The sequence below is a fragment of the Pogoniulus pusillus genome, chromosome 1 (genome assembly GCF_015220805.1).
Source record: "Pogoniulus pusillus isolate bPogPus1 chromosome 1, bPogPus1.pri, whole genome shotgun sequence".
Taxonomy (NCBI): Eukaryota; Metazoa; Chordata; class Aves; order Piciformes; family Lybiidae; genus Pogoniulus; species Pogoniulus pusillus.
Genome location: NC_087264.1, coordinates 29,330,262 through 29,346,894, shown reverse-complemented (window position 1 = coordinate 29,346,894; position 16,633 = coordinate 29,330,262). Strand labels below are relative to the sequence as shown.

Here is a 16,633-nt window from a genome sequence, read left to right as displayed (position 1 = left end):
ATTAGGTTAAGTCCAGAGAGATGTGAGGAGAATGATAGGGACTTGAGATGAACAGACTATGGCTTATTCAGAGAATGAATGGCTGAGGCCTTGTGGCAGGCTGCTCTGAGGTTTACAAGAGCTGAGGATATATTTCTGCAATTCTGTTGATGGAGTAGACTTAGCAAAAACGATATGCATCTGTGGACTCAGTGATGCCAGTCTGTTTTGTGTCATGAATCTCCAGCTTTAGAAAGTTTTAAAAAACTATGTCTGCTGCCAAAATCTGAACCAGAACCTGTCACGTGGTGTGAATTGTGAGTGCAACATAAATAGGAAAAAAAGTTAAATGCATTTTCTAAGCTGATTTGTTTTTTTACTAAAAGAGCTGTTGTCATTGAAGTACAAGTACTTAGCTGTGATATCATTTGAGTATGATTATATGATGTTAAGCAGTTTTGATAACATTGCATATTTTAATGTTTGTTAAGTCTTTTCCTGCAGTAGCACATCTTATGAATAACCCAAGTTGTTTGGTTGGTGGGTTTTTTTGTTTGTTTGTTTTGTTTGTTTTTTTCAGTAAATGTGGTCATAACCATTAAAACATAATGAACATGAATGGTCACCAAAGCAGAGATGTATTTAACAGCCTACGAATAGTTTGATCTCAGCTATGTTTAAAATTGCTTCAAATCCCACACTACAATGTAACTGCCCCAAGTCATGTTCCCTTTCATCTTTTTATGTAAGTTAACATTTCATAAAAGATACATGGAAACTAATTTTTAAAAGGGTTATTAGTCTGTACTTTAAAAAATACATATTTTAATAGATTTGATACTTCTGCTGAGGACTATGTTTCTAATTTTACCACTTAACAGGATCACAAACTTGCAGTATATAATGATAAAATTTAAAAAGGAGTGTTTCACTTCAATTGCAAGTTAAAACAGATGAGCAGATAATCATGGAAGTAGCAGTCCTGTGCTGTAGCTGTAAATTATTTAATCAACATAATTTAATTGCTGTTCACAGGATAGCTTGATGCACCTTTGTTAGAGGTAGAATTTGAACTTGTAATGTCAATGGCAAATAGTGGTTTTTAATTTGTATCTGAAAACATGCATTTGAATGAGAACCCTGGTGCTGGAGGGAGCAGGAAATAGGCCAGTTGATTGGAGGAGTACTAGAAATAGAGACACTGAGACTAGACACAAAACCCAGCACAAAATGGAAGGAATAACATGTGGAAAATGGAAGTCAAAATAATTGAACAAATTGTATGTTGCTTGCATACACATATATATCTTCTATGAAACAACAGCCTCACAGAAGTGCCACTAAAAAGAGTTTGAGTTGAAATGGTTTGCTTTCTGTTGTCATCCCCACAACAGGAGGTCAACAGTTCTAGGGTTGGAACTTCTTATAAGTCACTGAAAAAAGATTATGCACCAGAATTTACTTCAGATCGCAGCTCATCAGGTAATTTGAATTTATGGTGTTACAGAGAGCAGAAGTTCTCTGTTCTCTCTCCACCTTCCCAAACATAATGTATGAATGTAAAACTCTGGAGCAGACTGAAGGTCTGTGCTCAACACTGGTCATTACTGGTTGGAAGGAAATGTACAAGAGCAGGGAAAATACATGTGATACTTTCCTATAGTACTTTTCCATTTTCTATTAAGAGACTTTCTGAGCTGAATATGCTTGATAGGTATTTGCATTAACCCCTGATAGTTTTCCATGCATTTGTCCAATGTCTTTTTCAGCCATTGTAAACCTTTATCATTCACAGTATCTGTTGGCAAGAAGTTGCAGAGGTGAACTGTTAATCCATGAAGAATTGTCTTGTTATTTTTTCTGAGCCTGCTGACCTCTGTTGATAGTAAATTACACTAAATAGAACAATTCTTGTATTGAATGAGATAATGAATAGTTGATTCCTAGCCAACCTCTCCATGCCTCTCATGATTTTGTAGGTCCCTCTATACTTCCCATCATATCTTGGAAAAAAATGGTTATTCATTTCTTCATGTGGCAGTTAGTCTGTATCTGTGATTATCTTGGGCTTTTTGCCTTTTTTTTTTTTTTTCATCTGTGAAAACAGGAAGGCCTAAAATTGCATACAGCACTCAAGGTACCAGTGAACTGTGGACATACATAAACATTATCTTCTCATGTTCATCTGCTTGTCTGATTCTTAACATTTGATTGTTTTTGACTGCTACTTTAACACTGAGTTGCCATGTTTTGTGACTGTATATCATATTGCCAAGATTTTATTCTCAATTGCTAATAATTTCTCATGCTCTGAATGAGGCTGGGATTCTTTTTCTGACATACATAGTTTTACCTCCTCAGTAGCTCACCTACCATTTTAGTGCTCGACTGGATAGGGCTGGGTGATAGGTTGGACTGGATGATCTTGGAGGTCTCTTCCAACCTGGTTGATTCTATGATTCTACTGTGAAGTCACCCAGCAGTTTCTCACAGTTGTAACATCTTTTCTTTATTTGTTGTTAAAACCCAATCATATTTTTCTTGGTCAACTTAGGAGTCATCTGAGTTCTTATCCTGTTCGCTTTGAACTGCACAGTTGTCCTGCTCCTTGCAGAGCTCTGCTTGTAGCCTCTTCCCACTCTATGACATGGTTGTTCTGTTTTCTGCCTTTCAGCCAGTTATTTTTTCGTGTGTAGAGGAGTTGTCCTCTTATGCCATGGCTGTTTAGTTTCTTTTAAAAGACTTTGTCAAATACTCTTTAGGAATACAACTTGACTTTATTTGGGTCACTCTTCCCCATGTGACTGTATCTTTTTTAAGAACTCTTGAGATTTGGAAGATGGTACTTTGTTCTGTCAAATCCATATTATCTTCTCAGCTATCCCCAGTTTTATCCAAGTGTTGAGTAATTCTGTCCATCATTACAGATTCTATTAATTTGCTGGGTACAAATACTGAATTTCCAGGCCTGAAGCTTATTGGATGTCCCATGTAACCTTTTTTAAAAGCTAACACTTTATTTGCCGTGCTGTGATTGTTATGTGCCAAGCGTGAGGAAGTGGTGTAAATGTACCATCATAAATAGATAAGCTGTTCATTTCTTAACTTTCTTTTAAACCCAGCTAAATAACATCTGACACTGATCACATTGCTTTCAACTTTGTTTTACTTATTCCTTCATCATTTTTTCAGTCACTTCAATTTGAGGCAGATTTTGTGATGTATTTCAGAAAGAAATGTTTCTTTCTCAATCTTTTGTCTTATTTTCCACTATCAACACAGATAGAAAAATAATCAAGCTTCTCTTGCAGCAGTCTTACCTTCTTTCACTAGACTTCTTATGCCCTGATCTACATATTCTCTAGCAAGCTTTATATTCCCATTATTTGAAGGAAAAAAATACTATTACTTTAAATGTACTTCAGTTTTCTTCCTTGATCTATTTTTCTTTATCCTTGTTGTACCTCTGCACTTGTTGTAATTTACCATTTCTTCTACTATTTGCTGTTTTGCTGCTTAGAAATTGTCTTAATCTGCTATTCACTCACGTTGGCTTTCTTTTGACCTTTTTCAAGTCTTAATTGATATTTTATGTTTTGCTTCCTACTGTCCCTGTACTAGAGAAAATGCTTGGTTTGCAGAAGTGGAAGACAACAGTCAGGCAGTATCACTAAAAAATGTGAACATAGTTTTGTCACATGCTGAATAATGATACTGTGATGAAGAATCATACTTAGATATCTGATGAATGCATTTCAAATTTGAAAGCAAACCCATTAATGATCCAGATGGAAGATCATGAGTCAGGTTTTCTTTGTGAATAATTTTTGCAAAAGGTTTGCTTGGTTGCTTTGTTTGTTTGTTTTAATGGAACTAGGATAAAAATGTAAATATTGAGCTTGATTACTGATCAGCCCATAAAGTGTAGCTAGCTCTGCTGTACTGTGTATTCACAGATGATCTAGAAAAGATGCGAATACTGAAGTTGCAAAGTCTGGTGGCATAAGGATGTTAAAATTAGTAAAGACAGAAAAGAGCTGGAGAAAGATCTTGCAGCTTCATGGGAAAATTATTGTAAATCAGTGCAGCTTGGAGTGCTCAATACAGGAAGGACATGGACCTGATGGAGCAGATCCAGAGGAGGACCATGACAATGATCAAGGGGTTGGACACCTCTGCTGTGAAGACAGGCTGAGGGAGCAGGGGTTGTTCAGCCTGGAGAAGAGAAGGCTCTGGGGAGACCTAATGGCGACCTTCCACTACCTGAAGGGGGCCAACAGGAAAGATGGAGCGAGACTGTTTGCAAAAGCCTGCAGTGATAGGATGATGTGCAATGGCTTCAAACTAGAGAAGAGCAAATTTAGATTGGATATTAGAAACAAGTTCTTAATCATGGGAATGATGGAACATTGGCATGGTTTGCCAAGGGAGAGGCAGTTGAGGCCCTGACCCAGGAGATAGTCAAGATGAGGCTTGACAGGGCTCTGGGTGACATGATCTAGTTGAAGATGCCCCTGCTTACTGCACAGGAGTTTGGCCTGGATGACCTTTTGAGACCATTCTGTGTAAGGAAAAGTTATTTCTAAATTTACACAGTGATGACCTTGCTTCTCTGGAATGGGGTCTTGCAGGTTGTCTGAAAATAACAGATCAACGCCCAGTGACAGTGCTGGTCTCCACTTCTCAGAGGAGATATAGTAGATGGGTAGTGATGTCAATCAGCGAAAGACTAAATAGGTGAAGAGGTAAATGAGGGGACATTATTGTAGCAGTGTATTCCTTGCGTAGGACTAGGACCTGAACAGGAAGCAACTCTAAACTCAACTTTCTGGTGCAAGCATTAGTGAACCTCAAATGTAATTACAGAAGACAAATAGGAAAAAAGACATGCTTCTTCCCACAGCATAGAATTATGATTTACTTGCAGTAGAGAGTTCCGGATGCCAAAAGCTTTTGTGCGTTCAGAAAAGATCTGATGAACTCAGGGTTGGAGATTCTTCAATTCTGTCTTTAGCTCTGAGTTTTTTTGTGTCCTAGCTCACGATAGCCTCAAAAAATATTATGGGAAAGTGTGATTATTTGTGTTCTGTGTCCTTTTGTCCTTCCCTAGCTGTCTGCTGCTGGCAATAGTTAGAGACGGAAGATTGGTCTAGGCAGATCTTTGATCTGATGCAGCCTGTCTGCTCCTGTGTTCAGCTGCCCATGCTATCTACATTTCTGCTGTCTAACCTTTTTTTTTTTTTCCCTGCTGTAAGTTAAATTGATCATTTTGGATTTGACCCAACTTTAAATGCCTTTGAAGAAGTTCCATTTCAGTTTCTTGATACCTGTCTCCCTTTTTCAAGCCTTGAAGAACCTCCAAAGAAAAGCTGAAGTTTCAGTCACTGCTGCTTGAATATGCCTTCAGCTATGGCTACAAAGCAAGTCATGTTGACTCTAACACACAAACAGAATCACAGAACTTTAGAGGTTGGAAGGGATGTGCAGAGATCATCAAGTCCAACCTCCCTGACAAGGCAGGATCCTCTGGAGTAGTTCACACAAGAATGCATACAGGCAGATTTTGAAAGTCTCCAGAGAAGGAGACTCCACAACCTGTCTGGGTAGCCTGTTCCAGGGCTCTGTCACCCTCACTGTAACAAAGTTTCTTGTCGTGTTGAGGTGAGACCTTCTATGTTCCAGTTTGTAGCTGTTGCTCCTTGTCTTATTGCTGCTGACCACTGAAAAGAGATTGGCCTCATCCACTTGACACCCACCCCTCAGATATTTGTATATATTGATCAGATCTCCTCTCAGCTTTCTCTTCTCCAGAGTAAAAAGCCCCACGTTTCTCAGTCTGTCTTCATAGGGGAGATGCTTAAGTCCCCCAGTCATCCTCGTGGCTCTCTGCTGGACTCTTTCCAGCAGGTCCCTGTCTCTCTTGACCTGGAGAGCCCAAAATTTGACACAGTATTCCAGGTGTGGTCTCCCTAGGGCAGAGCAGAGGGGAGAAGAACCTCCCTAAACCTGCCGGGCACACTTTTCCCAGTGCATCCCAGGATGCCATGGGCTCTCTTGGCCACAAGGGCACATTGCAGGCCTGTGCAGAACTTGCTGCCAAACAGGACTCCACGGCCTTTTTCCATGCAGGGCAACTCTCAAATTTGAAAATTCCCAGCACAAATCTTTTTTAGAGACAGATTAGTCAGGCAGTCCTAAATGAGCTACCCATCTCCTTTGTGTTAGTGGGTTGTGCTTCTAGATCCAGTATTGCCTGAGCCCCTGTGCAATATCCTGTGAACAAGATCGATTCTGGCACTGTAGTGAACTCTAAAGGCAGCTCAATCTGAAGATAAAGTAATAGCTTGTGCTGTTCTGCTGGGGATAGCTTGTTATAGGTTTGTTTTAGCTGCCTTAGTGCCGCCTTCTCTTAGCACCAAGTAATTTCCCACCTCTCACAGCAGTTCATAATGGCTCACTTAACGTGGCTGTCTTGCCTGCTGCTAGTGCTGAAATGGTCTTGGCATATGAGTCAGCACAGGGTCTCTGGTTTTTGGTCTGCTTATTTTGCATGGTTTCTCTAGCACTGTTGACCTACTGCTGGAAAGTACAATCCTCCTTGAATATACTGAGGTGTCTCCTGCATAAACTATATATAATATGGTGGTGTGTCTTTCCTCCTCAACTCTTTTGGGGGTTGCTGCGTTGTGTGGCAGGCTGTCTGTATGTTCCCCTCATTGAGGAGATTAAAGCCTGTCAGAGTTTGGCAGACCTCCTGCACTTTATGGACTCACTCAGAATTCATCTCCTTGTCAGCTAGGCTCTTTCAGTGTCATCTTGCTTGCTGTAGTAGTTACTGACCTCATTTCACACACTGGCAAAATGAAGAGCTACTATCTTCAGGTATTTAAGGAGATGGAATACCTATGTGTGCACGGCCAGTATCCTCTATCACAATACTGCTGCAGAATTAGATGTGTGCCCTTCAGATAAGAATGCTGAGAGATAAGGCGTTAAGGATTATAAAAGATTATTGCTCTCTTTTTCTCCTGATCTTGGCAAACTGTCAGGCCTTGTTCACTGTGTTTTTGTGATGTGCTTTATCAGTTGCCATACCAAGGGAATTCTCAGCTTTTGTTAGTGAGGTCCATATCGTATCATGCTTGGTGCTGCAGCATGGACACAGAACAGTGAGTATAGTCTTGTGAGCTGCCAGCCTGACTGCTGCCTGTGCCTGGCTGCCTTGTTGATTGTTTGAACACTATCAGCACAGACAGCATATTGCTATTAGTGTGTGTGACAGTTTGGGAGTTACCCGCCTCCCTACACTTAAGAAAATCACCCAGACTAGTCTCAGCTGTCTGAAGTTAAGGAGTGAAGCTATATTTACAGCTTAGTACAATTTACAAGCATATGTATATACACAAATATATATACAGTTAAAAGTAATGCAGAAACACACTACCTCTCCAAGAAGATCTGATTGCCAGGAGGGCTCCTGACCCAAACCCCTTGGCCCCCCCCTCACCTGTTTCCCTCCCTTCAGAAATAACCAGATCAACCCACATATGTCTCATGTGATAAATCTGGAGAGATCTAAGGTGAGATGTCAAAAAGATGACAAGGAGGTTGGAGGAAAAAGGGTTAGGTTGGATTAAAGAGTTAAGGCAGAGGCAACTACACAGAGGCCAGACCACCAGAAAGAAGGAACAGAACAGAGTTGAGAACTGTGTGAGAAGTGAGTGTCTTATCTATATCTTGACTAGTTGCATTTCTCAGAAGAAAAATGAGTGGTATAGGGTACTGTTGGTGTTTTTGTTTTGTTTCTTCTCACAGCTAAGGATTTAATTTCTCTCAGTGAAATATTCCAGTTAGCCTCAAACCAGCACATCTCTCTGGTCATCTCACCCAAGTTCTTCTACTGATTACTTTGTTATTCCCATTTATATTCAGAGTTTACCCTGAGCTTCACTTGACTGGATTAAGTATTCAGAAGTTATTAGGAGTTAGTTACGCATATGCCCTTGAATTGTTTGTGCACAGTCCTTAGCGGCATCTCTTCTCTATAAATCACTGTGTGTTTACTGCCAAAAGTTGTGTAGGCCCTGGAGAGAACTGAGAGCAGTGTATTCTTTGTCTTCTTGCCTTCTGTATTTGTGTGCCACATGCCTGGGGTTGGCATAAATGTTTTTCCTTACTGAAAAAAATGATTTATGAATTAATAAAATATATAGTACTAGTGGAAAGGGCAATAGTTTAGAGTGTCTTAAAGCATCATTTAATGTTATTCCTTGGTATATGAGCTAATGATGTTGATGGTAATATATTAATTTTCTAAATGTGTCCTAAGAAGATAAATGGTTATTGAAACAGTTCAAAAACCTGAAAACAGATTTTCATTTTGCTGATATATGCAGTTTGGTATTTTATTACTGTCACTGTTTAAAAGAAATGAATGGTTTCACTTCGCCATGTCTGTCAGTATTCAGAATCATACTTCACTATCACTTAGGTCTTCTGCAATGAGAATTTTACAAGGATCTTGAAAAATAGTTACTGTAATGCTGTATAATGTAGGTAACTGCAGAACTAACTTTCCATTCTGTGTTTAGAAATACTTTCTCTTCATGTAAGTGATCAGATAACTAGTTTCTTTGAAGATTATTTTTATGACAGGTAAACCAAATTCTTTTAACAGCAAAATTCCTGCTTCTAGTTCCATTTAGGCTTGTTGTAAATGCCACAACAGTTACAGTTAATCTAAGACAGCCTTTTCCCCCCTTTCTCTTCCTTCTTAAATTTTTCTTTTTTTTTTTCTTCATTTTTCCTGCTTAAGTGACATTTGTAAGGTCTTAAAATTAATTTTGGAGTCCTTAATAAGGGTTCACAAACCTCTTTTTGATTTGGAATTCACTTTGACTTGTGTAAAATAATTGAGAATAGTGCAGTGTCCTTCAGAATGAAGTTAACCTCTCCAAGTGTGAGATTTCCACATTAGTGTCAAAGGCTCTGCACCTGAGGTTGTAGTTCAACATCTGGTTTTGAGTTGAAAGCACCACAGTAACCCAACATTTCCCTCCAGCTAACTTCCATTCTTTCTCTTGTTCTGATATAAGTCTTTGTAACATTGTCTGACAGAAAAAATCAGGAAATTAGCTCATTCAGATGAAAAAATAACCATGGCAAAAATAACATGCATTACATTATCTTTTTTTCCTTTTATGGCTCATTCTACCTGACCAAAACTTTCTGAATTTTGGTGGGTAATAAATTATGTGCTGAGTTTCCCATAGGAGCTACAACCCTATAGACTCTCCCTGTCATGCACATACCCAGCCACTTCCCTTTATGAGAAGGTATGCAGTACCTTTTATCTCAGTTGATCTAGACAAGAAACAATGAATTTACTTCAGTGGAGCTCCTCTCAAGTTTGAAGTTCACTTAATTTGAGTTGCTCAGTCTATTTTGGACTCGAAGAGGAGTTTGTCTGCCTAAAACATGTAGGATTTTCCCACCTGTATCAGTTGGTTTAGTAAGAGATTATAGAGTCCTTCCATAAACTTCCTCTTACTTCTTGGGAGTTTTAAAACATTTTGGTGCTGAGTTCTCTTGCAACCTGGAAGTAGTGTTTTCACTTGAAATATGTGGTTTCAAAATAATGCTGTTAACTTGAAACTGAACATTATATTTTAAACTCTGTCTTCAAGCTGAGAAAATATTATCACTTTTGTAACAACAACGTGGCTCTAAGTGCAGAAGTTGCCAGAAGGATAGCTAGGCTCTTGGCTATAGCACACAAGACAGTTGGGAGCTTTTCACACCTGGAATCTGCAAGCGGTGATGAGTATTTTGGCACCCAAGAGCTTGAGATAGGAGAATCTAAAATAGCACTGGTTATGTGTTTTCAAAAAATATTTTCTTCACAACCAGTACAGTTGAAAAATTAGGTCTTAAATTTAGTTTCCTCATTGACATACTGAATGATGATTTTCAGAACTCCAGTGTATCCTAAGTGTAGTATAGATTTCTGTTTGGGTGTTTGAGCAGACAGACGTCCTGTGTTTCTGCCCTTAGAATTTACAGTTTGAACGCATTTCTTAGCTGAAGCAAGTGGACCACAATTATGATGAACATATTCTGTTCTGATGTTGCTGACTTATTAACTTATCTTTGTTCCTTCTACTCAAAAGTTGGTCACAGTTATTTTTACAAGTTTTTTCAAGGAACTGAAAGTGGGTAGATCTAATAAGCACCGTCAGCTCCAAAGAGCAAAAGGTGGATACTATTCCACAGAGTAGACAACAGTACATACATGTTTTTCTCCCTGCAGAAGTAAATTTCTGTCCTTACTTGCACTATCCAGAAATGTACAGTAGCTGCATTCAGCCAGAATTAGTTGTGCTACTTTCTCAACCTCAGATCTGGATTTCAACAACTACAAAGGCTTGGTAAGCAGAAATTGGCTTCAGTTTAGGCCCGTCATTAGGGAAATTACACACACATGTACAAATTACATAACATCATTGTCTTTGTTTGCTGAGCTAGAATCAGCTTTTGCAAAACTGGCTTGTGTTTTGCTGGAAGTTTTACACTGTTGTTTCCTTGTCATCTTGTAGTATAGTTGGTTGGGGTAGATCAGAGGAGTCTTTTGCAGGGGCCATATGTAATTAAAAGCAGTTCAGTGGATAGAAGGTTTTAGAATAGTGGGTGCTGTTTGTACCATACTATATTCTGGATGTAAACACCTAATCTCCTCTATGTGTTCTTTTGTTATGCTCTGGGTTACCAAACAAAGAACATGGAGCAATGGCTGTATTCATTGAGTTGTCTTGGTTATTTCATGTCACTTGTAAATAAGCTTGGCAGAGAGCTAATTCCCTTTAATAGCAAGGCATTTATCAAATCTGTTATTTTATGTGTTTTCTCTGATCTGAAAAACTGGTCTGATAAGAAAACTGATGACTTAATGAACATTTTATGAACTATATTGCAATTAAAATGGTTGTAGGAGAATTATAAAGATGTGTTTGTTGTGCAGAAAATAACTGTACTGCCACCTGTAAAACTAAAGGTGTCATCTGTTGAATTGGTAAAAGAAAGCTTTAAATAAAGACTTTAAGCTGTTTTCTTGCAGCAGTGTCTGCATAGAGATTTTTCTAAGCATCTGATAGAGCTGTAATTTAGAAAAAGTATAAAAGACCTTTAGACTTAAGTTAGGGAAATAAGTTTGCTATCATAGAGAAATAAAAAATTAAATTATCTTAATATTGAGTGTAATTCAGTGTCAGTGTCCAGCTTTGTGTCATTGCCCATACCACAAGAGTAATGCAGAGAGAGGAGAGGATTTTCAAAGAAGGACCACATAAAAGATCTGTGGGATAGGAAGGAAAGTGAAAATCTTAATTTATTAATTTAGAGGAGGTTTAAAAAAATATGCTTAAGTGCTGAAATGAAGTGAAATTACTAGGAATGGAATTTGAATTTCAAAACTAACCAAGTCCAGTGGTAAGAAAGTAAAACTAGACAAATTAAGCCTTGAAACGAAGCAAGCCATGCTTATTGGGAAGGAATGGATGAACTGGTGCATTACCAGCGAAGATAGGACTCTTCATCAGTTGATCTCTTACATACTAATGTGTGCTGTTAGCACATTGAGGGGGGTGAAGTTATGGCCTGATCAGGTAAAGGTTCAGGCAAGTTTCAAGCTTTCTAACCTTGAAATTTGTGAGTGAAGCCTTTTGCTGATTTATTTTGTGTCTCAAAGAAAATGGAATTCTCCAAATGAATCTCAACATCTTTGTAAAATTTTCATTTTTGAAGTAAAATACTGCTTGCAATTCACGAGCTGTTTGGGACCTTAACTTCAGGATTCAGGAAAGAACTTTTAGCTCCCTTGCAAAACAGTTTAATGGGTCTTGGGGTTTTGCTGCTTTGAATACTTGTGACTGGTGATTTTACTGCTTTCTACTGATATAGGATGCAAGACATTTAACAAGGAATTGTTGTATTGGAACAGAATTGAGGAATTGTGTATAAATGAAGATTTTCTTACCCTGGCCATGCAGATGTTACCTACACTAATTTGATACTTCTGTGATGGTTCTTAAAATATGGGACAAATCTGTGCATATATGCATTGTAGCATTGCATTCTGTGCTGTTCCTCTCTTGATATGCTCAAGAATCCATAAATGAATAGCTCTCAGAAATGTTTGTCAGAGCTGTGACTGATAATTGCAATTTAAAATGGATTAAGGAGAAATATTAAGTCAAGTGTCAGATGTAGGCTCATAGCAGTATTAACAAAACCCTCTAAACCCACTTCTGACTGTCACATCTTTGCTTTGATAAACTGTCTGCTTTTCCTACAGGTGATGACTTTTGCTCATATTTGAAAGCTTTAACAAAAATCACATGCCAATTTTAGGTTTTGCTCCTATGACATGAATACTTCCTCAATTACTTCTTTTTAAAATGAGTGTCAGAAAAAAAACCAAACTCTTGTATGTCTACTCCTGTACTGAGACTTCTACTTAGTTAAGACCGCAGCCTACTTGTATGTAAGGGGGAGGTGGTGGAAAGGGAGACAAATGGAAAAACCACTGTACATACTGTAAGCAAATAATTTGAGAAGTAGATTTTTTTTTTCTTTCGCTAATGCCATTTCATTTTCTCTTTGACTTACCTAGTTCCTGACTGTTAGGATGATTCTGTTAGAAAGGGTAGTAATTACTGTCATTGGTTAGTAATGGTGAGGGTGTTCACATAAATGACTAGAATTAGCTTCAGAAATTTGACCTTATCTGCAGGAAGAATTTACCAGCACCAGTAGAATTTAAATTGGTTTAGTTTGACTTGATTAAATTGCAGAGTGGATGCTGCTACTCAAAGTATGCAATCTTAATTTGGTTTCCCTTCATTTGTTTGAATTAAACCAATTGAGGCTACATATTCTGAATGAGCACTCATTTTTACAGGGATGTAATCCACTCTAATTAGGAATAAATTTAGATCTTCAACTAGTCCAGATTAATTCTTTCTCAGAGGAGTCTGTTTTGTGTAGAGTTGGTTAAAATATCAGAATTTACCATTAAAGCAAGAAGGGCATAAAAGAAACATTAAAAATAAGTATGAAAAAATATGGACATCTCCTTCCACCCATCGTTACTGTCATGTCAAACAAAACTCTGCCTTAAAAGGCAAACTGTTTAAGCAGTGAATTAGTTTTTAAAAAGCATAGTTTATCTCAAGTAGTAAACTTGGCATTTATTCCCATGGAAGGGCATACTGTTAATTTAAATCAGAATAACTGAATCAATTTTGTGTACTCTTTCTGCGTTGATTCCAGGGGGAAAAGAACTCACTTTTAGTTTATGCCATTTTGTAGGTGACAGAAATAAATCAAATACACTTTTGAAGAGTGTTTATCTTTAGGTAAGAGAGTTTGTACAGAGAGCTACAGTTGTATAGTTACACCTGTGTGACAAGCAGGCACACTTCTAGAAAAGCTTCAGACAATTGAAATAAGCTTTTAAGTGATTGTACTGGTTGTTGTTGGGAACCAGTCTGGACAGGTTAATCTCCAAAAGACAAATTTTTGCGTTGCTCTATGAAATTCAATTTAGGGATGGTCACCTAATGCCAGAAAGTCAGAAAAATCATCTCATAGAGTTATTCAAGACAAATTTGTTTTCTTCTTCCCTTTGGTTATTTGTACCTTCACATGAACCAACTGAATTTTACTTCAGATGTATTTAATCATAAATAATCCTTCTATCTGAAACAATATAAAATGTGGAATAATGTGTTTGCAGTGCAATAAGTTCCAATTTAAGTCTCTGTTCTTTATTTTGTAATTTTCTGAATACTGCTTTATGCTTATTATTTATTTATATTATTTACTTATGTCTAAACCAGATAGTAAATTATTAGACTTTTAAAGTCGTTGTTATTAAATGTAATTATGACTTACAGCAATAGGAAACTGCCTGCAGAATATAACTCTGAAAATACATATATTCATCAGTACTCTTTTGAGACTGGACATGGAGGTTTGAGAGAGAACAGGTTGAAAAATAAGGAAGATTGCACTTGAATTTCTTTCTCTACTGAAAGTCATTTGCCTGGAATTCCAGCATGGGTCACTAAGAGATACAAAATCTAGTTAGGATGCTAGGTAATAAACACAACTTTTTCTCTGTTTTATGCTGTTCTGTTAGTGACTGAGATACCATCTTCTACTCTTTCTGCAGTCCCTGGTTAAATGGAAGCCGCATCTGGGATCTGGATGGTTTCTGCTAACATAGACTTTGCATAGCAGCTCCATTGCCTCAGGAGGTTGCAATGAGTGGAGGAGGGGAGCAGCCTGACATCCTCAGTGTGGGAATCTTGGTCAAAGAAAGATGGAAGGTGGTGAGTATGCCTTCCTGCAGTTCTTTTTCTCTATTAAAGCATATTTTAAAAAAGTAGTAGTTTGTGCTTTAAAGTATTTTGTAAAACTGTTGAGAGATGTGTTTTGCTTAATACTTAACGCTAAATGATGCGAGGACTTCAAATCTATTTCTTTCTCTGATCCTCCTTTTAAAAGAAGCAATATGGATTTAAGGTGTGTTTTTTTTCTGGTAAGGACCTAGGAAAGCTTCTAAATCCTGACTTTGTGCCTGTTGAGAGCACATCTGGAAGAATCCTGTTAGCATATTAAATCCTTTAGAAATCACTCAAGCACCCTTTTGAAACTAGTCAGATTGTGAGATTTGTTACTTCTTATAGGAAGCTATCTCAGGACTTTTCTGCTTTTCCATTTAGCAGTTACTTTTGTTTGTTATATATTGTAGCATAGATTCATTCCTGGTTGATTTTTACATCCATTTGATTATACTACAATATTGCCTTTAACAAAAATAACTCTGTTCCCTTTTGGTGTTCATATTCTTGATTTATGTCTAGAGGGGAGTAGTATGCATTGGAAAGTATTTTTGCTGGGAAAACCAGTCTGAGTTCTAATTGTTCCTTCTCAGAACAAAACATTTGTTTACTTGTGTTTTTTTTTAAGATTTAAAAAGCAAACAACACCCCCCCCCAAAAAAAAAAAAAAACAAAACCAACAACAACACAACAAAAAAACAACAGGAGAAAAAAAAAACACTCCAATTCGTAGTAGATCACTTTGGGTAACTGTTTTAGTAGGCCATAAATGGATATGCTTCCTTCTGAATTCAAGATTTCCTAGGATTTCCACCAGTGGAAGGAAAAAAAGCACACAAATCTTAGAAATTGCTGGCTTATTCATTATTGAAGTTTTTGCTAGATTCCTGGAGCAGAAGAGTACTCCAGAATTCCTTATGTAGAAAGATGATGTGGTATAAACCAGTTGACCTTTTTATGTTTTGGTTGCAAAGGGTACTGCCCTGAATTACCAGTAGCACTTCTAATTGTTCCCTGTGGAACTCTCTCAGCATACTGCTCTTTTTTTCCCCAATTGAAGAATGGCAGCTCTGTAGTATGATTGCATGAGAGTATTTGTTTTGACTGGTTTAGGAAGAAAAAGCTAAATATTCTGGAAGTTATGTAAAGATTTGCAGGTGAAATTTGGTTTTCAGAATTTTCATTGTTCAGGACCTTGGATTTTCATTGTGAAAACAGACCTTAAATTTGTGGACATAAACACTTCTGAAAACTATGCTCAATTGACACCTAGACTTGTTTACGGTGATTCCATTTGGAAGAGTAAGTATAGAAAGTACATTATAAAATGTTTTTTCTTCAGTGACATCATCCCTCTCTACAGATGCTTTGTCATCATTTGCTTTTATCCTCCATTGATGCCTTTTCTCATTCTGCTTTTTTGTCTCTGAAACGTTTGTTACAGCCCTGATGTGGAGAGATTGATTGTAATGATGGTTTTGTTTAGGTGGGTTTAAGAACATCATTCAATATGCACTGTAAACAAAAGTACTTGGATAAAATGTGCTTGGAATTGGCAGTGGAGAAGAGTGCATTTGGAGTGTGAGATGCTGAAAGCAAAGAAGACAAGCTTGAGACTAATGCACAAAAGAACAGCTCTGTGGAGAAGGTCTTGGGGAGTACTGATTCATTAAAAAGCTGGACACTAGTCAGTGATGTGTGCTTGCAGCCCAAAAAGCCAACTGTAACCTGGTCTTCAACAAGGGAAGTGTGGCCAGAGGTTGAGGGTGGTAATTCTGCCCCTTTAATCTGCTCTGGTGAGACTCTACCTGGAGTGTTGTGTCTGTCTCTGGAATCGTTGGCACAAAAAAAGATATGAAGCTGTTGGAGTTGGGTCCAGAGGAGGGCTACAGAAATGATTAGAGGGATGGAAGAAAGGCTCAGTTGGGGTTGTTAGGCCTGGAGAAGAGAAGGCTCCATCTCTCACAGCCTTTACAGTACTTAAAGGGGGACTATAAGAAAGAAGGAGACAGCCTTTTAGCAGGACCTGTTGTGACAAGGCGAGGAGTGATGGCTTCAAGAGAGGGGAGATTGAGACTCAACGCAAGAAAGAAATTTTTTACACTGAGGGTGCTGAAAGCTGGAGGAACAGTTTGTCCATAGAGGCAGCCAACATTCCAGGTTAGGTTGCACTGAGGAGCCTGATGTAGTTGAAGATGTCTCTGCTCACCACACAGCTGTTGGACTAGGTGATGGTTGAAGGTCACGTCCAA

General features: G+C 38.0%; 1 protein-coding gene across 3 annotated transcripts in view; it reads left to right on the top strand.

Annotated features, from left to right (window-relative positions):
* TTBK2 (tau tubulin kinase 2) overlaps positions 1–16,633 on the top strand; it is a 95,895-nt gene that overhangs the window by 13,919 nt on the left and 65,343 nt on the right. For all 3 annotated transcript variants that reach the window (XM_064146567.1, XM_064146557.1, XM_064146548.1), the window contains exon 2: positions 14,210–14,369. In XM_064146567.1, coding sequence (XP_064002637.1) covers positions 14,301–14,369 — 69 coding nt within the window. In that variant the 5' untranslated portion in view covers positions 14,210–14,300. The remainder of the gene's footprint in view (positions 1–14,209; positions 14,370–16,633) is intronic.